Source organism: Aythya marila (assembly GCF_965140915.1).
Source record: "Aythya marila genome assembly, chromosome: 7".
In the NCBI taxonomy this organism is placed as follows: domain Eukaryota; kingdom Metazoa; phylum Chordata; class Aves; order Anseriformes; family Anatidae; genus Aythya; species Aythya marila.
In genome coordinates, this window is record NC_139048.1 from 8,438,067 (window position 1) to 8,462,593 (window position 24,527).

Here is a 24,527-nt window from a genome sequence, read left to right on the forward strand (position 1 = left end):
GCTGCCAGCCGTGCTCCATCCAGGCTGCTGGATGCCTCCTAGCGTGCTCCCAGCGCCTGTGTAGGTGATGCTCGTGCTATTCTGGGGACAGCCAAACCTTATCTCACATATTTCGAGGGTGGAGGCGTTGGCCCTCGCTTCTGGAATAAATACTGTCATCTCAGAGCACAGGGATATATTCCTGGCCCTTTGGTGGGGCAACCAAGGACATAACTTGGTGGTCACTTGGGCTGGCAACAACGTCAGCTTGTTTGTCCAGCCTTGCTTCGGAGGCTGTGAGCTTGCAGGGCCCTTACCTCTCCCATGCCTAATGGGGCTTACACAGGGAATAAAGTTTACGTGGGAATGCCTTTAAGGAAAGATTTGGAACTGTTTTCTCCAAGAATAGTTTTTCCTTAAATAGAAATTTGTTTTTCCTGAGCCGTAAACAAGAGTTGTCACTACAGGCAGGTCTGGAACATGTATTTCACCAACTTTTAAATAAGCGTTTGTATTATTTAGTGCTAGCAGCGACTGGTTTGTCACCTCTCCAAGGCACTGGAGCCGTTAAAATATTTCCAAGGTATTTCTAACCCACCTCCTGTCAGATTGCCTTATGATAGCTTTACTCACAATGTGCATTGAAATTTATTTGCGAATTCCTTTAGATTTGGGTGTGTTTGTGTTTTGTTGGAAAGGAGTGAATTTGAGTAGGAAGCAGTGCCTTTAGAGAAGCCAGGATTTTTCATCTGCTTTAGCTATACTATAAGCTAGCAAGTTTTTTTATTTCTTAAGCTGCCTCCACGAGATAGAAAAGCTCTTAGTTTTTCTCTGTTTTTAATGTGGTTTTATGCGGAAGGAGTGCTATTGGCACAGAAGAGCAATGCTTTGATTTCTGACTGTGTGAGTAATACGCATATCAGGACATAGGTGTCATTAATTATTCCCAGGATTAGATTTTTGTTTTTATTTTTTTCATGTGGTTATAATTGAAGAACAATAGGCATGGCTATGATGGCCCAGCTCATTTGTTTAGTTTGGAAGCTGCTTTGTACACTTGGATTTGCTGAAACTGACTTTTGGAAAATGGGACTCTTGTTGCAGAGGTCCTGAAACGACAGCTTTGCAAATTAATTGGCGGTAATAGTGAAAGGGTATGACCAAGTCTGCTGAGACAGATGACTCGGAGGTGAGGGAAGGATTGGCACGGTCAGGCCAGCTAGAGATTTTAGAAGACAGTTGTTAGAAGTACTCTGGTGCCTCTGGGAATAGGGTATAGGTAGCAGGGAGATGAGACGAATCAAGTCTAAAATCTTTTGACAGAAACTGATTTGTTTTGAATTTGAAGTCTAAACTCGATACAGTATTTAAGAATTTTTAAAAATTGATGGGTAACACCATGCTTTATTATTATTTTAGTATTTTAGATTGATAAAAGAACGATCATTGTGAATTTAATCTAGAGATCATTGGTAGAATTTTCTTGGCATTGCAAAAGTATGAGAAGAATCCAAAATGAATCTTGAAGTACACAATGAATTTAAGCCTAGCAATGAGACAGAATTTAAGATTAAAAATAGCATTTAGTCTATAGCTGGAAATAGTTCTGAGATTGAAAAATTAGTGACACAACAATAAAGCTATCTGGAAACTGAGCTTCCAAGAATATGTGATCCCTGTAAAGGTGTCTGTGCGAAATGGACAAACGCTCACAGAGGATGGAACAAAGGATTTGTATTTCCAGTGTAGGTGTCTGTAAGGTATGTGCTATCCAGCCTTACAAATCTGGGATCAGAGACACACTCTGGGTGGAATTTGTTTTGAACCGCCTTCTTTGGCAACGCAGTTGACCTTGAGCTAGGCTTTTGATTCCCTTTAGCATACATAAACAGCCTGCTAAAAGGCCAAACAATTTGTTGGCTCTTTTCTTTTTTCTTTTTTTTTTTTTTTTTTTTTTTTTTTTTAATAAACTCTTAATTTGTCATGGAACAACTGTGACACTCATGATAGAAATTAGTAGAATAAGTGTGTAGGTGTCATCAGTGTGCACAGACTGCTGACTAAGTGTTCAGTCAAATGCCAGCTAAATCTCACTGGCTTGCATTAATTTTTGCCCATTAAATTGTTCCATGTGCTCTCAGATGCTGAAGGGTGTGGAATTATTTTCTGGTTGATCTGAGATGGATGGGTAACTATGACAGCTCGTTCTTTAAATAGAAGAAACAGACCACATCTTAGCTGCTTTCTGTTCATTGCAGGAGGGCAGGTTAATTAATAAGAAGAGAATGAGGTGTTAAAATGCCTTGCTAGTTTCCCTTCTGTGAATGTAATAGGAAGAAAATGGACAGAAGAGAAAGCTGTTGCGAGTAATACAGGTGAAAGGGAGGAATTCTCAGGTGGTGACCAAAGTGTTGTCTGTTTCCATATGGGATGCGTGCCTATGAACATCTTTGGCTTCTGAAATGGCACAACAGCTCTTTGTAGTGCTATCTGCCAAGTTTCACTCGGGGTGGTCATCCTTCAACCCATTTTGTCCAGGCTTTGGTGTGTAGTAGTGGTGCAGCTTTGCACTGAGTGTGCTTGCTGTTCTTCAAGCCGACACAACATCTGCTAGAGACTATCTGCAGTCAGACTGGGGGTCGTGGACTCACTGGGTAGGCTAGATTTTTGGAGAACTGGCTAGATCATTAGGCTGAAGGAGCATCTAGCAGCCTGTCCCAAGCAGGGTACCTCGGGGGTTGATACTGGAGTTACTGCTGTTCAACATCTTCCTCAGTGACCCAAATGGAGGGGCAGAATGCCCTGTTAGAAAGTTCACGGGTGGCATCGAACTGGGAGAGCGGCCAGTAGCTGGAGGGAGAACAGGGTTCCCACTCAGAGGCACGTGAGCCACCTGGAAGGATGGGCCAGTGGGGGACTTGGGGTGTTCTGCAAGGACCAATGGAGTCTGGCACGTCGGATGAAAGAACCAGGCAGGCTGGGAGCATCCACGAGCAGAGAAGGACTAGTGGGACCTGATGGACAGGTAAAATGAGAGTCAGCACTGTGCCCAGACAAGCCTGCTTGTGACACTGAGAGCTCACTCTGCAGTGGAATAAAATTTACAAGATTTTCAAGAATGTAGCTTTCAGATCAAGGGGAGTGATGGCTCCCCTCTGTTCAGCACTGAGAGCTTCCTCTGGAACAGCATCACAGTACTCAGTTCTACACACACCTCCTGCTTGTAGAGGTGCCAGCCATCAGATAGCAGCTGACCCTGTAGGAGTTCCAGAATTCACACAACCAGGGATCTCCTTCTCCATCCCCTGTGCATTCATTGCTCTTGCTTGAAAGGGCTCTTCCTTTTAAACCTTTTCAAATGACCTGCTGAATGTTGGCCAATAGGAGTTTCTGTATTTTTGGTCTCTTGTCCCACATACAAGTCCTGGACAGAGTTCACTTACCTTAGCAGAAAATTTGGGGCAGAAAGAAGAAAGGACTTGCTCCCTGTGCATGGGGTGCTGAGTGATAGAAGCAGCAATGCTGAGCTACCGGTTAGGGGTGGCAGGTAGCGCTGAGCCTGGTTCTTGGCTTCTGCCCTTGAACCACAGATAATAAATAAATAACAGAACCGCTGATTCTGCAAGGCAGCCCCGATGCATTTGAAATAACTAGAAGCAAATGTCATTGCCCTACTTCTAAATACAACTCTCAGGTATAAAAGCATGGGAATGTGAGTTAAAAGAAGAATAAATCTCCCTATCTTCCTCTCTTTTGACCTAACAATTTTTGTAAATTTTAATCCTGTATTTCTCTATTGAGCTTTTTTTTTTTTTTTTTTTTTTTTTTTACTGCTCATTTGTTAGATAAACAGAGTGCATATAATCCTGAGGTCTGTTATGCTACCACTTTCAGTTTTCCCTGCTTAACATAACAAAAAAACAACAACAAAACCTTATTTATTCAGATTCACTAGTGCTTGACATCCTGAAATTCGCTGTGTGGCTATTGACTAGACAGGTGTTGAAAACAGAAGTTAAAAAACAAACAAACAAACAAAAACCCCTCTTACTTAGGTTTCCGAATTACCTTGCTTTAATCACTGTGGTAAGAAAATTTTCTTGGTCTGAAGTCACATCTCATACTTAGTATTGTCAGTGGTAATAAAATTTTAATGAAAGGATTTTTAATATAATTCAGTAGGCTGTGATAAAAATTGCCTTGAAGCAAAAAAGAGCTATAAGGCATCATTTGAATTCTCCCAGTATTTTTCCTTATCAACTGTGCTTTATACTTAAAGCACACGAAGTGCTGTAAAAGCCATTAACTGCTTCAGGTTTTCCCTTTCTAGCAAATTTTGGAGCCTTGGTCCTCAGATACTGGTGATTGGTCTAAGCAACAGTTAACAAAAAGAGAGAGACAGCTGATTTTTCAGTTATATAAAATTGCTCATGTGTTGTCATTTTTACTACTCCTATTGGCTGTGTCAGTACTTGCACATGAAAACAGAACTGAAAAGCTGTCTTGTGGGGTCCTGCCTGGAGTGGTGTAACACCTAGCTTCTTGCTCTGGCTTTGCCCCTGATCTGTGGCATGCAAAGTTAGACTTAGGCGTTCCTTTCTCTTTATATTTTAATTTGCCCCCATCTGGTGGCTATCCCACCTGATCAGGTTTGAATTGATGCAGGAATGTTGCTACCTCCAGTGGTGTCTCAGTGTTACTGAAGTACGAATGGCTGAACTTCTCATTAACCCCCGAAACAATGCTCTGGTTATTCTGAAAATGTAGAGCAGGTCAGCTGAACTGAAGACTCATTTGAGCAGTCTTAATGACAGAACTTAACCATTGTTGCTGATTTTTATCTCTGGGGTACAGAATTCCTTTGACCTGATTTGAGCCAGCTCAGCAGCCTGCTGCAAGAGTGTCTGAGGAGGAGTCTTTTTTCACATACTCATGTAAAACATGACAGATGAAATATGGACACATTTGTAAACTTCAATATTTGTTTTTGAGAAATTACTGATTAAGGTGGAAGAGATTATGGGTCATACAGATGGAAAACATAGGTGTCTGCTAACCAAGTGTACTGATGGCAAATTTGGGTGGCATATTCAGTGCCAAGTAGGGATTAGCATGTTGTAGGAGTTGGGGCAAATCATAGAAACAGGTTAAAATTAAGTTTTAGTAAGTAAGTGATATTTGTGTAGTTGGGGACTAAGGACTTTTGCTGCCCATTAGGAATTAACCATTGGGGGAATGACTGTCGAGAATGCTCACCCCTTGTTGGATGGCAGGCTGATGGTGGGTGGGTAAACCCCAGCTTTTCTAAACTGGTGTGTGTTGGTGGAGCCTAACAGAACAGATGCTGAGAGAACATGTACCTGTCAGGGCACGCATCCAGGAGTACGTGGCAATAGTGAAGGAAAAGGAGCTGTTTTAATTGATGGATGAAGCTGTCACAGGAAAAAAAGTTCATAAACATCCTGTTAACAAATTTAGTATAGGAGACAGAAGGAACTGAATCCTGACACCTGGCTTCCCGTGGGACTTGTAGATGTTTATTTTTTAGGTTGGAACTTGGTCAGGTTAGGTGAAGAGTTGTGTGATGTTACAGCCTGTAATTGCTGACCGCTGAACTTGATACACTGGGAAGTGTATCACAGAGACTGGTAAATTAAACTTCTGTTTTAAAGATTCACACCAGGTGATGTGTGAAGCCTGATGCCAAGGACAGGTGTGCTCTCAGGGTCCTGTGATGCTGAGTCTGGTTCACTCCCTTACATCATGCCTCACACTGAGGAATTTCTGTGCTGACAGTCAGCCTTGGTGTATTATATTAAAACTCCTGACACAGATAAAGCCACGTGTGTTCGGGTTGAAGGAGAACATCAGCACAACTGATGCCTGCCTGTCACTTTTTTGCTTTTGGAAATCTGATTTTGTATCTTTACAGCTGTTACTCATTATGAATTAATTCTTCAACCAGGCTTTTCGTTTGGGTATTAGCTGACTTTGAGGGTTGTGTTTTTCTTGAGAAAAGCGAGGATGTAAGTTTTCTTGTCACGGACAGAGTGAAATATTTTTCTTTTCCTTGAGAGTTGTTCAGCAAGCAGATCACAATTGCAACCAAATTGTGTCAAAATTAAAAAGAAAAAAAAAAAAAAGAAAAAAAAAAGGTTATTTGTAAGCAAAAAACAGAGCAAGAGCAACCATAACCAGCTGAGGATCTCACTCAAAGTTATTTATTGTGAAGATTTGGTAAATGCCAGCCTCTGGTGGGAATAAAAGTCACTCCTTCTGCTAATACATTTTCGCTCTGAAAGAAAAAGCATTTACTTAATGAACAAGATGCCAATAAAAACAGGAACATAGAAAAGTTCATTAATGAGATGATTTTAATAGGTCCTCTTTTGTTTCTTGGCAACAGAAAGCATATGACAGTCAAGTGTTTGCCAAACATTTTATCTTCATGCTATCCCTTTGTGATCCATTGCTTGGCGCCTGCATTAAGAGCCAAGTCAGGGGAACGCAATCAGTATCAGCAAGTTCCCAAGCTACAATTCGGGGTGGAAAAGCACAGAGGGAGGTTGCACATTGTTGTAGCTCAGCAAATGCTTAGCATAAAAAAAGACAAAATTGTTCAGTAAATCTTTATTTAAAGTGTAATGGGAGACTGCCATTTTAGTCTGAGAAGCTATTTAAAGCTCAGTGTATCACAAGTGATACACTCACATTTCTTGCAAGCATACGCTGAAATCCCAATACTGCTGACTCAGCATCCATCCTTCCTGCCTGTGTATGTTGGGGAGCATGCAATTTAGAATCAGAGAATCAATTTACTCCCTCTTCTTGCCTTCTAGTAATGACTGTAAGGACAAGGACGCCTGGGCTCTTTCATCAGGGCTGTCACTACCTCAGCGTGTGAACTCAGAAAGTGACTTGTCTATATGGGTGGAAATTTTAAACACAATACTTAAAATTAGACACATATAAACAGCTTGTATTCATGCAGGTGTAAGGTCTTGTAGGAAACAAGAAAAAAAAAAAAAAAAAAAAAAGGCTTCTGTGCTTGTTTACCTGTAAAACCGAGTGGTGTTGAAAGAGGATAAAAATTTCTAAAATCTATGGGCAGAGAAAGCATGTAGAGAATGATTCTTCAATTTGTTTATTTATTTCCCCCCAAAGACTTTTGAGACTTTTGGCCTCAGCCTCATTGAATTAGTAAGTGATAAGCTTAAAAGCTAAGAGCTGTTGGGGAAGTGCTTCTTCATTCCTCTTTGGAGTGCAAGATGGAGCTCACCACTTCGGGGTGTAGAGCAGTGAAAAGGAGGAGAGAGGTGTTCCGGGAGGAATTAGAAGAATTTAGAGAGAATGGGTGCCTTGATTGCTGGCAAACACTGCTCTGGAGGCAGTCCCCAGCCTAACCACCTCTTGCCGCAACATGAGAGAGAATCTAGAGCGCTCTCTCAGTATTTGCCCTGGCTCATATGGTTTTTCCCTTAAGCAGTTGCTCTTGACTGCTAGCAGAGGCATTGCAGGTTTTATATCTTCATTTATGCCTTAGCTAATTAGAATACTGTACAAGTTAATTAATGTTTTTAAAACCTAGAGATCATCAAATGGAATGGATATGCAAGAATTTCAAATGATGTCTGAAGGGGGAGGGCAGGTCTTTATCTAACTGAAGGGGTTCAGTGTTGTGCCTTTGGCCCAAACATCCCTCATAACACATGCTATGTGGGCTGCTGTGCTGGGCTCTGGGGCTGTCTGGGCGCTAGGAGTTCTGCCTTAATATAGGCCTGCTTTTAAAACCGTGTGACATTTTGTAAAATGCCCTGGGATGCAGCAGGATGAAAGGTGCGTAAATACATGTAAAACGTTATAATTAGGATGCAATTAGCAATGCACAGGGAAGGAGTGTTTGCCTGGCTTCGCTTTGTATGTCTATAAAGTTTCATTATTCTGGAGCACAGAGAGCATGGCATAACGCTTGTTCCAAGCAGTTACACTTGAAAATAATTGCTACGCACAAGCATTAAGGAAGTTACTGTAAATTAGTTTCTGCTGGGAGACAGAGACATTGCTGGTGATGCAATAATTTCACTGGATGGAGAAAAAAATCTGGAATAGTCACCACTCAAAGCAGTAAATGAGAAGGAGAGTAACTAGCGATCAGGAGCCTCAGCCTAAACTGGGAGGTGAGGGAAGTTGTTGGCTGAAGTAACGAGGAAGAGTCTGCTGGTGATTTCCATCCTGTGAGCTGCTGGTTCTGCTGCTGGCCCTTACGAACCAGCTCCAGTGAAAGGCTGCATCATCGCAGGAGCTGTGTGCATGCATATTCTGTTATGTGGGGCTGGGAGTGAGAAGAAACAAGGAGAAAAGCTATGAAGGAACAGGGTAAGTTAATTTCCTCATGATAAGAGCATACTCATCCTTAAAAACCTCAGCCCTGTTCCTGCTCCCCTTCCTCCCTTTTTTTCTTTCTTTCTTAATAATTTTCTCCAAACACGAGGTTGAATGCCTAGGGTTGGGATTCCAGGTACAGACTCACAAAGCTGAGCATAGAGTTTTGTGGTCCTGGGCAGGTTGCTTAAGTGTTTTCTTAATCTGTAGAAGGGAAATAATATCTCAACAAGGATAAGATCTTCCAGGGACCAGGCTGAGCTATTATGGTCTAATGTTGTCTAGGAAGAAATGCTTTGGAAACTTGAAGGAGAGGCTGAGATGCCTGCTGTGTCTCCCAGCAGACACAACAGGAATTTGCTGCTTCGTGAATCTGTGGCTGTCTGAAGTGGCCGATAAAGTCCCTGATTAAGGCGTTCCCTGATAGTTGGCAGTTTGTGGCTCTGGGAGCTTCTGTTTGGATTACGTGAAGTCCAGAGCAGGGAAAAATGGTATTAAATGTAAATGCAAGCTTCACAAACACACTCTTCAGTTTAAGAGCCATCAGATTGTTAGTCTGTGTGCTGGCGTCACCGAGGATGTTGTTGCTTCTCTGTGCTGCTGGCACCAGTGTAAATTCTGCAAGGCCCTTGCACCATGGGGCTGGTTATGCTCAGACAATGCAGGAATTACAACAGGCCTGAGAACTGCATAGGATGAAGTAAGCTAAATCCAGTGAGATTGCTGTAGATCTAATAGCTAATGAGTCTCTGCTGAGCTTTAATGGCCAACAAAAACACCTCTCTGCTGAGCATAACAGACTGCAGTATTTCAGAGTCTTGTCACTTGGCGAGATTTGAATGTTGTTTTTTTTTTTTCATGGGAACAACACACAGTGTTCATGGCAGCACACCCATGGATTTCAAATCCCCCAGGGTTTCTGGAGGCTAGAGCCTCAGCATAAGAGAAGTGAACAGAGATTGCTGAGATGAGACTGGGGACTGGTAAAGTGCATGAGAATTGATCACTTCTCACTAAATTACCAGAAATGGTCAGTTAATTTAACATAGGTGAAAGTCAATGTACAATCAAGCTGTGTTATAGAGGGGTGTGTATGTACATACGCAGCCACACAGAAGCGTTAATACATGGCTCTAGCATAGTGTCCAGTACTATGGCTACTAATAATATAGAGCTGGTGTGAGCACGGTGAGTTGTACAATACGTAGATGTCTATTGCATCATTCTCAACTTCTCCTTTCATCTCTTCACCTGAGCAAAAAAGATCAAGATGTGGTTAGCTGCCGAAGTCACAGCGCCCTACTCCAGGAACTTGCCTCTGAACGAGGCCGGAGACCCAGACCGTGCCTCTTTGCAATTGTGTCTGAGACATACACACTCCACAGTTGGATCTAGGAGAAGAATCAACAAAAATAAGTGCTAATGGTCAACACTTCCTGGGAATGCAGTGCTCTAATTCTTTTTGTCTGTAGAACAGGCCTAATTGTATTTGCCTACCACATAAGAGTGTCAGTGAAGGTAATTAAAGCGCAGAGTGCCTTGATTATTAGAAAGGAGGATGGGGGTGGAGAGAAAGCAGCATTTCTGTTGAGCTAATCACTTTCTGTCAGGCACGTTGAAGTCCAAGCGGAGTGAACGCCCTGTCCTGTACTACACGTAATTTGGCAGCAAATGAAAAGCGTAAAGGTGAAGGAGGAGAACAGCAGCCTGCGACTAAAGGAAGGGAGGCCAGGTTCCGGGCCTGCATTTACAGCTGTCTGAGCGTCTGGATGAGTGTAATTTTAACGAGCTGGCTGAGAAGATGACAGTTCAGTGTGGGGAAAATGAAGTCAAGAGTTCAGGAAATTCAGGATTTACTATTTGAAGCTGGGAATGAAAAGTAGTTGGCCAAAATTTGGATGTAGGAGTTCTTACCCAGGAACCCAGCAGATCTTGTATGTTTCTGACATCTTTACATAAGAGTTCAGACAAGAGAAAATGTGCCCTTTTTGGGGGGTTATTAAAAGTGAAACTTTAGGGGAAAAATGTGATTCCTTCTTCTATTCTTTCAGGGAATAGAACTGAAAGGTACTAACCAGTTGTTGGGGCCCAGGGAAAAGAAGAGAGCAAGAGAAGCGAGTGTGCAGTTCAGGTGGTACAGGTGGAAATTGAAGGTATTGAAGCAGTTAAGGAAGACAGCCTTAGGCTTTGCTGGATGGTCTAAAGGACATGGAGAGGAACTTGGAAAGCAGACAAGTGGAAAGGAACTGAAAGCTTTTCTGGGAATCTTGTTGCCAAGAGGATGTTACGTGGAGGTAATGTAGACCTGGTGGGTATTGAGGATGTTGAACACAAATCTGTCAGACCAGAAGATTCATTAATTCAGCTGCTCGTGGAACAGTTTGTCTCTTGTGCAACTGCGTAGAAGGAAGTGCCTGGAAGTTTACACTTGTAGCCAGCCTAATTGCCTCTGTCCGAGTGGGATGTTCTGGGAACCTGAGGAAGATGCATGGGACTTTGGCTTTCCCTGCTCTAAGTGTGTACGGAAAGTGATAAAACCGTGTTTCTTTGATCCCTGGCTTACACGGGCTCTTACTCTTTTGTTTAGGTGCGATATATCCAAAAAAGAAGAGCAGTGGAGTGGAGATGAGGCACAGAGTAAAACAGAAGTACAGCAGTTGTAGGACAAAATTAAGTCTGCTTGCAGTCAGCCTTTGAAGCAGGCTAGGGAAAAGAAAGTTGTCAGTGGTATCAGTTGCTTTGAGGTGCTTGATACATTGGAACATATCACTGTTTGAAGGGCAATATACCATGGTCCTGATGATGAATGGAATATCTAGAGGAAAATACTCACTCTTCCTTTAAACTGGGAACATAGACACACCTATTTTGCTAGGGCCACTCCCTTTAGTACTGCTAACCCAGGAAATATTGGGAGTAAAGCCATAAAGTGAGCTACCTCTGAAGGATCTCTGCCGTTTTCTCTGGCTTTACATCTCTGCTCTGGAAGGCTGTAGCTTCTGAGGTCCGGAAACGTTTCTGCTTGAGAACACGAATGGAACTAGAAATACATCCAAGCTCTGAAAACGGCAAAGGTTTGTCCTGGGCTATAGCTCTACTGATAAATTACATAGGTTAAAACATGCACAGGACATTGGGTGTTGGGTTTACAGAGGGAAAACGGTCTGAAGAAGTTCTGTTGGACTGAATATTGCATGTTTGCTAGTAGAGCAATTTCTTTAGTTTCGCTTTTACTGATTAAGCAGTTAAACCCTTTCCCAGTTTGGTGTATTTTATGTAACAAAGTCCATGGACTTTGCTACATGGCTGAGCAGTGAGTGTGTGCATCCATGTGCTTCTCCTCTGAAGTGAATTTTGCAATGTGAGGAGTGGAGCACAACCAGGTGGAATTAAACAGCCTCGTTGTCCACCTCTGACTGTGTGCTTGTGGGAAGCTCTTCCCTGCTCTGTTTTCGTGGTTCTTCTGTTTTATAGGTGAAGATGATGACAGCATGCTATTGCTGTGGGGTAAATTCTGTATAAAGAGATTTTAGTTCTTTTTTGTGATGGAAGGTGGCATAAAAGTTCCAAGTATTGTTAATTAATGCTTTGAATGAAAAGCTGATAACTTGATCTGTGCGATTGAGGGCAGCTTTCTTTGGAATTTGTCCTGAGGAAACATTGCTGTACAATCTGTGACTTACTGACTAAGCACACCTACGAGTTCTTGGCTGTCCCGCAACTGTCTGTCACTCCTGTTTGCTTTTGCACAGAAGGCAGGCAGCAGGATGTTGGGCAGCTGCTGCTGCCAAGCCCTGCTTTTTCCTTGTTACAAGGTGCTGCAGGTATGACTGAGCAGCACTGACTGCCAACGTGTAGCAGCCTGCAAGGAGGCACTGGAAGCACTTTGCTTCCGAACACCAAAAGACCATTCACCAGTTTTGGAGGTAAGGTACCAGCGAGTGATACAACATGACTGATGCGCATGCAAGTGGCCTGCAAATCTTAATTAATTTATCAAGCATTTCTTTTTTTTATATATACCACAATCTTAAAAAACACAAGGGAAGACGCATGCTTATAAAAAGACATTTAGCTTTCTTAGTAACCCAAGTGTGGGTAGTTGCTTACTCTCTCTAAGTAGTTGCTTGCACAGATAAAACAAACCTCCCAGGACCCCATTTGACTTCAGGGGTTACAGCTGGCAAAAGTAAAATCATATTTTCTTTTTGCATTGCGTAATCCAACATTTGTCACTTAAAAATAATGTCTCACACAGACATCATCTATCTTTATGGAGCTTAAAAAATGTACAGGTATGCATATTAGAGAACTCTATATATCTCTTTATGAAAAGTATCACTTTACCTTCAAAAAAAAATCTACCTGTTTATAACAGCAACAACAAAACAAATTCCTTTGCTAATTATTCCTTGTAGGCCAAACACTTCACCTAATGTGGGACTAGATAGAACAGTTCTATTTCTGTTGCATCTCCCAGTGTGTGGTGAATGAGGTGTGCAAAATTAATTTTTTCCCCTCCTTATTTCTTTACTATTTTATTTTTAAATTCTGTTTTGGCTGATTGCAAGAACATAAATTAATCTTCACAGAAGTGCAAGTTTAAAATCAGCTATTTCTGTGTTGCTATGATGTGGGAAACTGCCATATCATTACATGAATGTGCTGATGAAAAGAGCATCTGTCCAAATCCGGTGGGGATTCATTCTAGTGAGGTTAGACTGAATATCTGCTTCTGCCCTTCCTGAACAGATACACAGAGAGTAGGGGAAGTCTTGCTTATATCTCTGCCTGCTTTGACTGGTGCAGACGACCTCTTGTGTGGGTTTGGAAATTTGTTCTCACGGTTGAGGTCCTAGCAGATAAACTTCTGACTGCTGCACTGATAAAGCACAGGAGGGAAGAATTGATGGCTTCTCTTTCATACTCTAGGAATTTGTACTTTCTCTTCTCTAGCATTAGGAGGAAGCTGGGAGTCTAGCCCTTTTGAGATCTTATAAACAGAGAGACAGTTTTTGAGATATGTGTTTGTCATTTCAGTAAAATGAGTAATGAAGACACTGTTTTGTTTTACCCGTTTTTAATCAGTTTCATGTGCTAGCTTTCCCATTCTAGAAAGCTGACCCACCAATTCTTTGTCAGATGTCTCTCTTTATTTGCAAGGCCTGACCTGATTCTCCAGCAAGCAGCTGGAGAACTGAAATTTATGACTTCTTCATAATCAATTAACTGAATCTAGGAAAAGTACTGGGAAGGTTTGGATTCCAAAGAAAGCATAAATGTGGAGGGAAAAAAAACAACACACAAACAATATAAAAGAAAACCACTACAAAATAATGGTTTATCTTGTAATTCATTCATAGTTAAAAAGGAAATAACTGGAAGGTGCCAACTAGTTTCAGTCAGAAAACATATGTTATAAACATATGTTTATAGCATAAGGTCTCTATTGCTAAATCCTATGGTGGTCAGCACCTGTTTTAACTGATTCATCTGAAAATATTGCTCAGTGCTGCTAGAAGTAGTTCATCAATCAGTTTTCATTAGCACAGCCTGGCAGGTTGGCTGGCATGCCCGCTTTCTTTAGTTGTTGTTGTTTTCTTGTTATTCTCAGTTGCAGAACTATTCCTAAAAGATACCAGGGCAAAACTCCTACCAAATGATTGAATATGTAGACTTTAAATACCAGAAGGAATGATGAAGCTGAACTTGAAGAGTTGGTATGTGGAAAATGGATTTTTTTGTCATAGATCTGTGTCAGTGTTAAATCTGTGCATTAAACAAGTTTCAGAGTGATAATATCAACATTAATTAATCTGCGTGATACACTAAGGGAGTGTCTACACTTAAAACAAAACAAAAACACCCACCAAAACAAACAGAAAAAAATTACTATGCCCTTGTATAGTTGGTTGCACTCTGCATGAACTGAAGAATTGAACCTCCCATCATGGAGTAACTGTCTTGATGCAGTGTTTCGCATATTGTAAGTACCAGGAAGGACAGAAAATCTGTGATGACGACTAAGAATGCAGCAACAGGTTGTTCCCAAAGATGGGAAGGGACATCTTGACATTAAATTGTGTTTTAGTTTAAGTTTATTTTAAAAAACAAATGAACAACAACAAAAAAGCCACAAACATTTGGTTAAACGTCATCTGCTGGAACAGTGACATTCTTCTAGTAGCCCAAGACATACACGACCTTGACTAGCAAAAACAAATGCCCTCAGTAGACAGCTTATGGTCAAGGAATGGCAGGATAAAGTCAAGAACTTACTGCTGAAGAAACACTGCTCTAAATTATTGTTGTGAATATAGTATGGTAAATATCAATCAATTTATCAACACCGTGATCTCAGAGTCTTTGTAGCTGTTCCAACTGACTCATTCACAATTCCTGTAGTTCATACTACCACTAGTATGGTTTTCCCAATATCGTAAGACCTTCTTTCCTATCTCCTATTCCAAAATTTTAGGCTGGCTAGATGTCAAATGCCCTGCACTTCCACTACAGGATCAAGACTCCTGATGCAGTACTATCTTTGAATAACTCTCGTAGCATTTAATGGGAAGAGCTGTACCACATTGTACATGTCAGGCAAATATAACAAGGCCTGTTCTGTGCTGAGTGGCACAGTTTGCCAAATATGAGTAGTTACATTTTATGTTACACGTCATTTCATGTCATGATTGAATTGAACTAAATCCCAAGCCTTTTGTCAGCCCCATCAGGGTGTTTTGTCTGTAGTGGTGCAGAACACAGTCCCTGTGAGAAGCGAGTGGCCGGCAGAGCATCATTTTGCTTAACTGACATGTCTTAGGTTTTAACGGGGCTCTTGATCACTTGTGCGTGTGTGCACAGCTGATTCGTCAACCAGACGATAGTGCTGACCATGAGAGGAAGGGTTCAGTGGTGCTGTAGGATTTATTTAATTACAAAGCAAAGATTAGCCAACACAGCATATTTAAAGCTGCTTTTAGCAGAAATGTTGGCAGTGGATGAACGGATCTGATGTCATTTCTGGCATCCTCCATCAGTGCCATTCTTTCCACTGTATTGAAAGGTAGCCCCCTATTCTTAGTTTTGTTTTTGACAGATGTTACAAAAAAATTTACCAGCTTCTGTTAGGTACCTAAATTAGGCCTTCTAGCAGGAAGATGGAGTCTCTTCTAGTGCTTCGCTGGAGCTGAGGGCAGGAGGACTGCAGTTACCCTGCAGTTAGGCTCCGAGAACGGCCATGGTGCTGGGGAGCCCGAGGGTTTGATGCAGCGACAGAAATGCTTCATGCTTTGTGCCATCACATGTGCTGGTTCTGCATCTGCAATGGAAGATCCACCGTTGGGAGAGAAAAGGAAATTTTCAGCTAAGATATTCAGGAGGTTTTACAGTGACCTAGAGGACTTTTTCTTCTAATATAGTTTCTCTGTTCAGCATTTGAGTGAAGTTGCTGTGTATCTTCTTGTAATCGTGTGACTTGTCAGAAGAGACACTACAATAATATCCAGTTTATTTTAGTACATAACAAGAGGAGTGCTGCTTTCTTTGATGTCATGCTTATAGCACATCACACCTTAAAAAGGTACAAGAAATAAATACGAGGACTGAAAGAAAACCAAGCTTTCAACTTTGATCTCTTTCCTTCCCAATTTATTTCTGTCTCAGTTACTATGAAGTCTACATTGTGAAGAGAGTGTTACAGAGTTTCTCCTCTCAGCTGGAAAAATTATCAAAGTTCAAGAAAGGCAAAGTGAAGAAAAAATGTCTGATTAACAGATTTCTATTTTTCTTGCATGTCTTGGCTCATTTGATGCTACCTTTGTGGTTGTCTGAAAAAGCAAAATGAATATGAAACACAATGGGGTGCTATTTTAATGAACCATCTCTAGCTCTTGGGGCCTCTAGCTAATATAATAAAGCTTTACTTTTTTTATTTATTTTGATTGTGGTTCTTTAAGTGGTTCTTTACAGGCTACTACAGGCTGAACTGTTACAAAGTAATGACCACAAGTAAGTAGAAGAAAATCAAAAATTTTTGTTTTTCCACACTGCTTATTTGCATCTCAAGTATCTGTTTAAATAAAAAAATACCTAACACTGTTGAGAACTAGAAAAAAAATAATTCCTGTTAAACATCTGAAGGTGTGCCAGCTTCTGCCAGGATGATCCTTTTTGCTAATTATTCCCTAGAGTGGCTTAGGCGTCTCTTTAACTTCAAGCGTACTGCATGGCCCCAGGAAAGCTGAGGGATTATTTATAAGGTTGCAGATAGGCAAGCACTTGAATTGTGTTGCTGAGTCAGTTGTTCAATTATATAGAGTCTTGAGGGTGCAGTAGTTTTTATATTTGTATTTCATATACCTCTGACCATATCCTGCCTACAAAATGGCATCAGTTGTCAGCAATTACAGCTGTTGTTTTCTTCCACCTTTAAGTAAAAAGTATAGCTTTTTCTATACGAATATATGTTGCAGTGTTCTTGGCATTATAGATCAATAGATTACTCTTTAATTGTGCTGCCAGGAAATATAATGCTGAGCCACCTCATCTTGAAATAATACAATAGACTGATCCATTAATGCACACACTGACATTTTATGTCTGAAAATAGTCAAGGATTATTTTTTTTCCCCATGACTAGTCTGAAATGCACATTTGAATTGATAAAGTAAGGTAAATAGCTTTTGGTTGAACAATGCTTTTGGTCTTAAACCGATTATCAGTGCACTCCTCTAGCAAGCAGCGTGCCAGTGATTTTGTATCACAGATTGGGAATTTAGTTGCCTGCTTCTGCATTAGATTTGAACCTAGGAGGAGATATCATTTTTGTAATGAAAGTGGTAACCCCACAAGCACTAGCTTTTTGCAGAAGGTGGAAAAAATGTTTGACAAACCTTTTAGTGGACTTCTAAAGTGTTTTAAGTGGTGAATTGATGAATTACAAGGAAAGTTTTGTATTTTTTTGTTTTGTTTTTACCTAGAACTGCAATGTAGAAAGACTAGGTAGTTTGCTTTAAATTAGTGAATTAGGAAGTTTTACAAAGAGATTTCTTTCTTACTTTTAGATAAGCTTAGAGATGCTTTTTAAGAACAAATTATGTTTACTTATTTGCAGTGTTCTTAATGAAAATGGATCATCCAATGTAGAAATCAGGTAGTTAAGAAATTGATTTGAACCATTGTTTCATTTCCAGTGGACGTGTATCCAATCCCTGACAGTGACCGATACCTGATACTTGAAAGGGATGTTTTAAAGCTGCCATAGGTAGTAGACAGTGCTTTGATAACTGATGTTATTTTTGCCCTTAACATCATGTAAATATTTCATTTGGTGATTGATTTTTTGTGTGTGTACTATTTCAGCCCATCTAATTGCACGATAGAGAATGGCTGTTGTCGCTCTCCTTTGTTGTCCAAGAAAGAGAGTGATTGGATTTAATCTCAAGCATATTGTTTTGATATTTTTGTGTGTGTTATCTTAACATGCATTGCTTCACTGGTGGATAAACTTGATGGACTCTGGAGTTTAGGGAAGTGAGTCAGATTCAGTTTCTGAATGTACAGCAAAGGGGAAAGCTTTCCCAAGAGCTTGTTATGCTGCCTGTCCAGCTTTACAATGCACTGCAAAGCTGTTCTTTTGTTATTTAAGGCTCATGTGCCATGAAAGTTATCATACATAGTTGATAACAGGAAGCTGAGCACAATGCTTTAATTCAGCTGAAAGATTTTGCAAATGTCATCAGTTGGGAAAGGAAATTGTCACCATGTGGTCTTAGTTAACTCCGAGGCAGAACTGTAGTAGTGTTTTCTTTTATACTTTTTTTTTTGTGCTTGCAAATTGCACAGAAGAAATACAGGGCAAAGCAACACTTTATATTTGTTTTGCAATGAACACCAAAAATAAATCAGTAAATTACATTGCTTTCTTATTTCTCAGTTAAACAAAATACTTTGTGCATGCAAGTTTTGCTGTTACTACATAGACCTGCGATCCAGTTTGCAGTGCAACACCTCGGAGATCCTCAGATGGGCTTTCAAGAAGTCCATGTTTGGTGCAGTGGAAGATGGTACAACCATAGCTTCATCCTATTCAGTCCTCAGACTCGCTTCTCTCTTGTGACAAAGACATTCATAGACTTCATAACAGTTCTTTGGTACTGTATTTTGCATGTGTGTGTACAACAAAACCAGCTGTTTGGGATAAAACTTGCCAAATTATTTCATTAAATGTCAGTTATAATAATGGTGAAGATCAAATCCTGAATTATCAGCTTGATAAGCCTCTATGGGAGACTAGGGCTTAACTGGGTTGCTCAGTTGAGTTATAATACAAATCATTTTATCTTTGATGTCACTTTAACCTGAGAGAGCTCTTTTCAGTCAGCCACTCTGCTCTTTTTGCCAGTATGGAGCTGCCCTGCGTCCCTGTGATTGTTATGTTCCTTCTGTTGTAGATGGTGGCGTAGCTTATTTGACTCTTTCAGTTGAAACCAAGGAATTAACTTGGTAGGGACCTATGGACTTTAAAAGTTATATTTGTATGGATTCTTCATAGCCTGTACCACAGTGAAAAATAGCAATGCTTCTCAGTTCTTTATGCTTTTATAGACAGGAAATTGCTGTAGTAATATTGAGTAACTAGGCTTTTTGATCAGTTGTAAAATTTGCATCCAGATATGCTAGCACAGATCTCTTTTTAAACTGTCTTATTAAGTAAAGTAGTAGCAGTGCTTAATATGAACATCAGCAGTCATTATATGATCTCTTCGAAATATGTTTTCATGAGTGGATGTGATCTTGGTGAAGAGTCTGTAACAGAGAGGAGACAAGTGTGAGGTACAAGGAGCAGAGTTGTTGGAGGCCCACCTGTTCTTCACTTGTAATCATCGCCTGAGTACAGAGGGAATAGCAAAAGCCATTCTGCAAATATTTAGCTCAGTCAGTATCATTAATTAGGTGATCTGTAGTATATGTTTTCATGCTCTTTCTCTTCTAGTTAGTCTCATTTTACTGTGCTGTGGTGTCTGAAGAGCAAAGCAGAGACAGGTACGTGAGGCCTGCCACTGCAGTGGGCCCAGGGGACTGCTGAGTCAGTTCGGTTTGATTTTCTTACCAGGTTTTGACCATTTGCTTTACTGTTGAGTTGAACCCGCTTCCCCATACTTGCTGGTGGAAACAACAAGGATCGTGAACTTGTTCTTTACAAATTTACGTGGTGGATTGCTTTTTGGTTTCTCCTTTGCTTGCTCATGTCAGGCAAGCAAAGGTAGCGGTAAGGTTAGACTGGCTTCGTGCTTTGGCGGCTGAGCTGGCAAAGTGCCCTGCTGCTCCTGACCATGGTGCCTTACTTCTTTTGCAATACATGGTGCTAGAAAGTGCCAGAAAATGAGGTGGTGCTAATACCTGGGCTCTTTTTATCATATTTAGTCCCTAGAAAATATATAGCATTGAGGAGGGGGTGCGTGACACGAAAAATGCTCTTACAACAGTGTCCATGTCTGCTTGCTGGAGTGTGTCAGTACCGGGGGTAATTCTGTTTCTGGGTCTGAGCTGGGGAGATGTTTTATGTGTCTTACTGACCAGAACACAATCCCAACAATATTTTCCACTGTGCAGCAAGAGCATGGATTTTGTTCCAAATTAAAATAATGGCTGTAAACTATTGGACTATAATAACCTGAGATACTTTTTAAGGACATGATTACTTCAAAAGCCACAAAGTAGCTCTGCGCTGCTGGTTTTTAGAGCTCAGCAAATTGTATATAGGGCCTGAATTATTAATGGAGATAAACTGGAGGAAGCTCTGTAGTCTTATCAGTCTCAAGCAAGCAGTAGTTGCTTGACTTTGTCGAGAAAGGCAGCTCCTTCAGAAGCAATGAGTGAACAGGTCCTTGGTGAGGAGTCCTACAGCGAGAATGGCTTGTGTCAGTATGCCCAGAAGATGACTGCCTGTTTTGGACATTTAGGTAAAGAAACTAAAGATGTGCATGTGGATTTTTTGCTCTCCATTATATCAATGAACTCTTTCATCAAGATTGCAGTAAGTAGCTGAGTGTTTTGTATGTCACCCTGCAGTCTTCAGTAAGTAAATGGTGTGTGTCAGAAGTGAAAAGCTGCGTGCATGGAGTCATTTTACAGTAATTAGTAAGCTTTTGATTCCCTATTTGTGGGAACTTGAATTTTAGAATGACTTTTTTTGCTCTCTCTTGCTGTTTTAGCTTTCTTTTTTTTTTTTTTTAATTGCTTGGATAATTATATTTCTTGGTATAAATGGATGTAGTCCTTGCTCATTTTTCATCTGTGTGAAGGCTTTTTTCTTTCTCTTTTTCTTTTCTTTCTTTTTTTTTTTTCTTTTACTTTCTTTCTTTTATTCTCTGTCTGTATGAGAATTCTGATGGCAGAGAAGATAGTCCTGTTGTCTTGGTCAGCTGGACGAAACAATAGTTGGGGCTATCTACCTACATGATAAATGTGTTACACTCTGAAGTGGCATGAGGAGGGAAAAGGAAAATTTGTTTTTGTTTTGTCTGTTTGTTTGTTTTCCTTTGGAGGTAGGTTTTTCTGAATTTAGGATGATTGACTATTTTTTTCAAAAACAAGAATAACGTCACACTGAAATGTATCTGCAGGAAGTTTAAGTCTGTTGACAGAAGCAATTACAGCTGTTGTCTACTTTTTGCTGTTATTCAGCAAAATAACATAGCAGATGCCTGCTACTCTGTTGTGGAATTTATTTATTGATTGCAGTCAAATTTTGTTGTTCTGTTTGAGTAGCGTTAATAGAGTGATCTATTCCTAGTTGTACATGAGACATACTTAGTTATATGTTTATTTATATAATCTGGGACTGCTTGTTCGGGAAATTCAGACAGGATTGAATAGGAAATGGCCTTGAGATGGATGGAAATGCTATAATTAGAATATTTATCTAGTAGTGAGATCAGACATTTAAAGTAACTAGTTTGCCTAACTTCTGTCTCGTATTCAGTCCCTGGTGAACTCCATCAGTCTGAAAAGCGACTGCACCTGCAGCTGTGCTCTGTAATGCCTGGGCAGACTCGAGCCCCCAGCGCTGAATGCTCAGAGGAGGCACGGCTTCAGATTGGCAGTGGTTGAAAAACATTTTGATACTTGGCAGATGCTGAGGAAATTTCCTCAGTGCTGTTTCTGGGTTGGGTTCCTGAGAACAGGTTTCAAGAAACATACGGATGGGGTTGTGCCCTTGTGCTTCCTGCCTCTTTTGTTTCTCTTCAGCAAGGGTATTAGAAATCAATCTCCTCCATCTAATCGAGTGCTTAACCCCTCCAGTGGTAGGAGATTGGCACTGTCTTTTTGATTCTGGCTGAAGCTAAGCCTGTTACCAATAATGCTGAGTTACAGGGGTGGTGTAGGAGGTTTTCTCAGACCTGGGGCACGGGGACCTCATCCGCTGAGCCAGCTCTCAGGAAGCCACTCTGATACTTCTTAGACTTGTTTTGCTCATTTCTACTTGTTGTCCCCTTTTATTATGTATTAGCAGCGTGGAGGTTCTTAAAGGTATACCCTTTGTGTAAAAAACACTGACAAAAAGTCATATTGCTTTGCATTAGCAGCAGCAGCTACTGTGTGGTCTTTGAGATTTGCAGTCATCAGTCACAGACACCAATAGCCATGTCTGGAAAGGGGCATTGTTAGAGTAGCCCCTCGGAGAAAGGTAACCTTAATTAGCAAAAATTACGAAGCTGGGTGTTTCTATGGTGACACACTAAGGTCACAAAATGCTTACTGAACTGTACTCATGGCCTTTCTGCTAATCCTTTGAGTCTCAGCATCAGAAGGAGACAAGGTTGTGACTCCCTGTTCAAACTAGCACTGGAGACTTCTACAGTAGGCACAGGCTGACTGCTTCTGGGGTGGAGATGCTACAGAAAAAGGACACTGGTCTCTCTGCCTCTGAAGCTGACCCTGGAGTTGCTCTGCCTGCGGAAGTCATGCTACCAAGTGCAGGAACAGATCCCTGCATGGGTAACAGAGGATTCAGCCTCTTCTGCCTTCATCCTGCCCCTGCCCTGTGTACCCTGCTTGCAGCTCTTCTGTAGCCATGTAAGAGGTAAACATGCAGGGACCAATCTCAAGTGGTTAAAGGAGTCAGAGGAGGCTTCGTATAGCTTTTATGTCATGTGATTATGTGAGAGAAAAAAAAGACTGCAGTTTCTTCTGATCACCACTACACAGCAGATTGTACCAGTACATCATGCATTAGCAGGTGTAACGCCTGTGTAGGGACATACAGCTGGGAAGCTGGAGAGCTCACTGCGGAGCTGACCTTGTGAGGATTGACTTGGGTAGCTGAGTTGACGTGTGTGCTCTTGGCTCATCTACCTGAAGGGCGGAGCCCACCTGGAAGTGTTGGTGAAGCTGGGTAATGGGCACCACTGTTGTTGGATTTCTGTGGCCTGTCTACATCTTTCTCAGATTATTCAGCAATAACCGATATCTGAGCTGAGAGATGCACGTGTTAGAGAGTGCCCAGCCGTCTCCTCTGAGTCATCCTGCTGCATGAGCACAGAGCGGCGATCCACCTTCAGCTTGAGCGATGGAAGCTGTTGTTATTTCGGGAGATCTGCCTTTTCCCCTGACTGGCCCGTGGTGTGCAGGCCAGTAAATTGTGAAATCTGGGAGAGACTGCAAAACAGCTGACAAGCTTCATTTCCTGGGGGTAATACTTGAAAATAGTGTTTGCTGAGATCTCTGATCTGATGGGAGATACTGTAAGACAGAACTCTAATTGCTGTATTTATTGAGCCCCGTCCTCCTCAAATACACATTAGTATGACCCCATAAAAAGGAATGCAGCGATGTTGATTTGTGCTGGCTCTGTCCATGGTTGGTTGTAAAACCCCAGGGAATGGCTGCTTAAAGGGAGCTGTGATTTCGGGCTTGTTTTCAAGATAACATAAAAGTCCTGCTATGTAAAAATAAAAAGCAAATGACCTCACAGGAAAGGAAAACTGTAATAATAGATGATCAAAGGCTGGGTTTGTGACATGGCATGTTCTCTTTAAAACGGTAAATAAAGGAGTCTTCTCTTCAAAGCCTGTCCCCATCAGATAGTACTTGAACTGTTTGGGTTTTGAGGGAAGAGTTAAACGACAATTTCTCGCCATGCTCAGTAAGCTTATTGTTTTAATGTTTTTATTTCACCTTATAATTTAGCAAAAGCCATACTGGAAGCAGTGTGCTTATTGCACCAGGCCATTTTGCAGCTATATACAGCTTCTGAGTGTTAAGGGGAGCTGAAGGCCTGGGCTGAACACTGCTGTTGTCTCAGGGAGTTTGGTGGGAGAAGGAGCTGAGGTTGTCTCTGAGCAGGGGACTTGTCTTGGGGTCTACCTGTAACTCCCCGTTTCAGACTATGAATGCTGTTCCAGTTCTTTTTTCTATTTTGCTTTGGGATTTCCTGTGACTTTCCAGTGCCCAGTTGATGATTAACTCTGCCTTTACCCAGGGAGAAATATTCATTAGATGATTAGATTAGCAAGTCACTGGAATTGGATTAATGTAAATACTTCTTGTAAGCGAAGCAGGAGGAGTTGGCACCGTGTCTGCAAAGCTTCTCCTGTCGGCCAGACAGGAAAGGGGAGAGGAAGAGAGCCCCAGCTAACCAGTCTTCAGTAGTTAGGGGTAAGCTTAAGTGCTTTTGTTTGTAATAGGCAGTGAAAGCTGCAGAAAGGATTTCTCCAAGGAAATCTACTTACGAAGTAAAGTTAGCCAGCCTTTGTATATTCCTGAAGGAGGAGGGCAAGCATGCTTTACTCTAACCTGTTCTCCGTGGCACACGCACAGGCCTGGCATGGAACAGAGGCTTGGTAGATTAAATGCACAGATGTGCATTTGTAGCTTACGATGATGATTCCTCCATAATAAGATTTCTAACAGAGCAAATTTTTTTTTGTTTTGTTTTCAAACTAATCCTCTTACATACCTCGGATAAATTCTTTCTCTTGTCCTGAATATTAATCTGATTTTCAAATACTCTTTATGGTTTTGCTGCAGCTTTTTGCATTCTCTGGAATGAGTTGCAATTGATTGCAATAGTTTTAGATGGTAGTCACCTGATCAAGCATACTGTCATAATCTCTTGAAGATAATCACTAAAAATATATCTTCCTTAATCTCCTTTGCTG

At 41.1% G+C, this 24,527-nt stretch overlaps 1 protein-coding gene across 3 annotated transcripts in view; it reads left to right on the forward strand.

Moving 5' to 3' along the window:
- Window positions 1–24,527, forward strand: part of ABLIM1 (actin binding LIM protein 1) — a 189,960-nt gene that overhangs the window by 33,693 nt on the left and 131,740 nt on the right. The window contains exon 1 of one of the 3 annotated variants that reach the window (XM_082764169.1): window positions 11,018–11,435. The exons of 1 other annotated variant lie outside the window; for it this stretch is intronic. In XM_082764169.1, coding sequence (XP_082620295.1) covers window positions 11,396–11,435 — 40 coding nt within the window. In that variant the 5' untranslated portion in view covers window positions 11,018–11,395. Of the gene's footprint in view, window positions 1–11,017; window positions 11,436–24,527 lie in introns of those variants that run through there. One more of the 3 variants, XM_082764173.1, reaches the window with a different exon arrangement.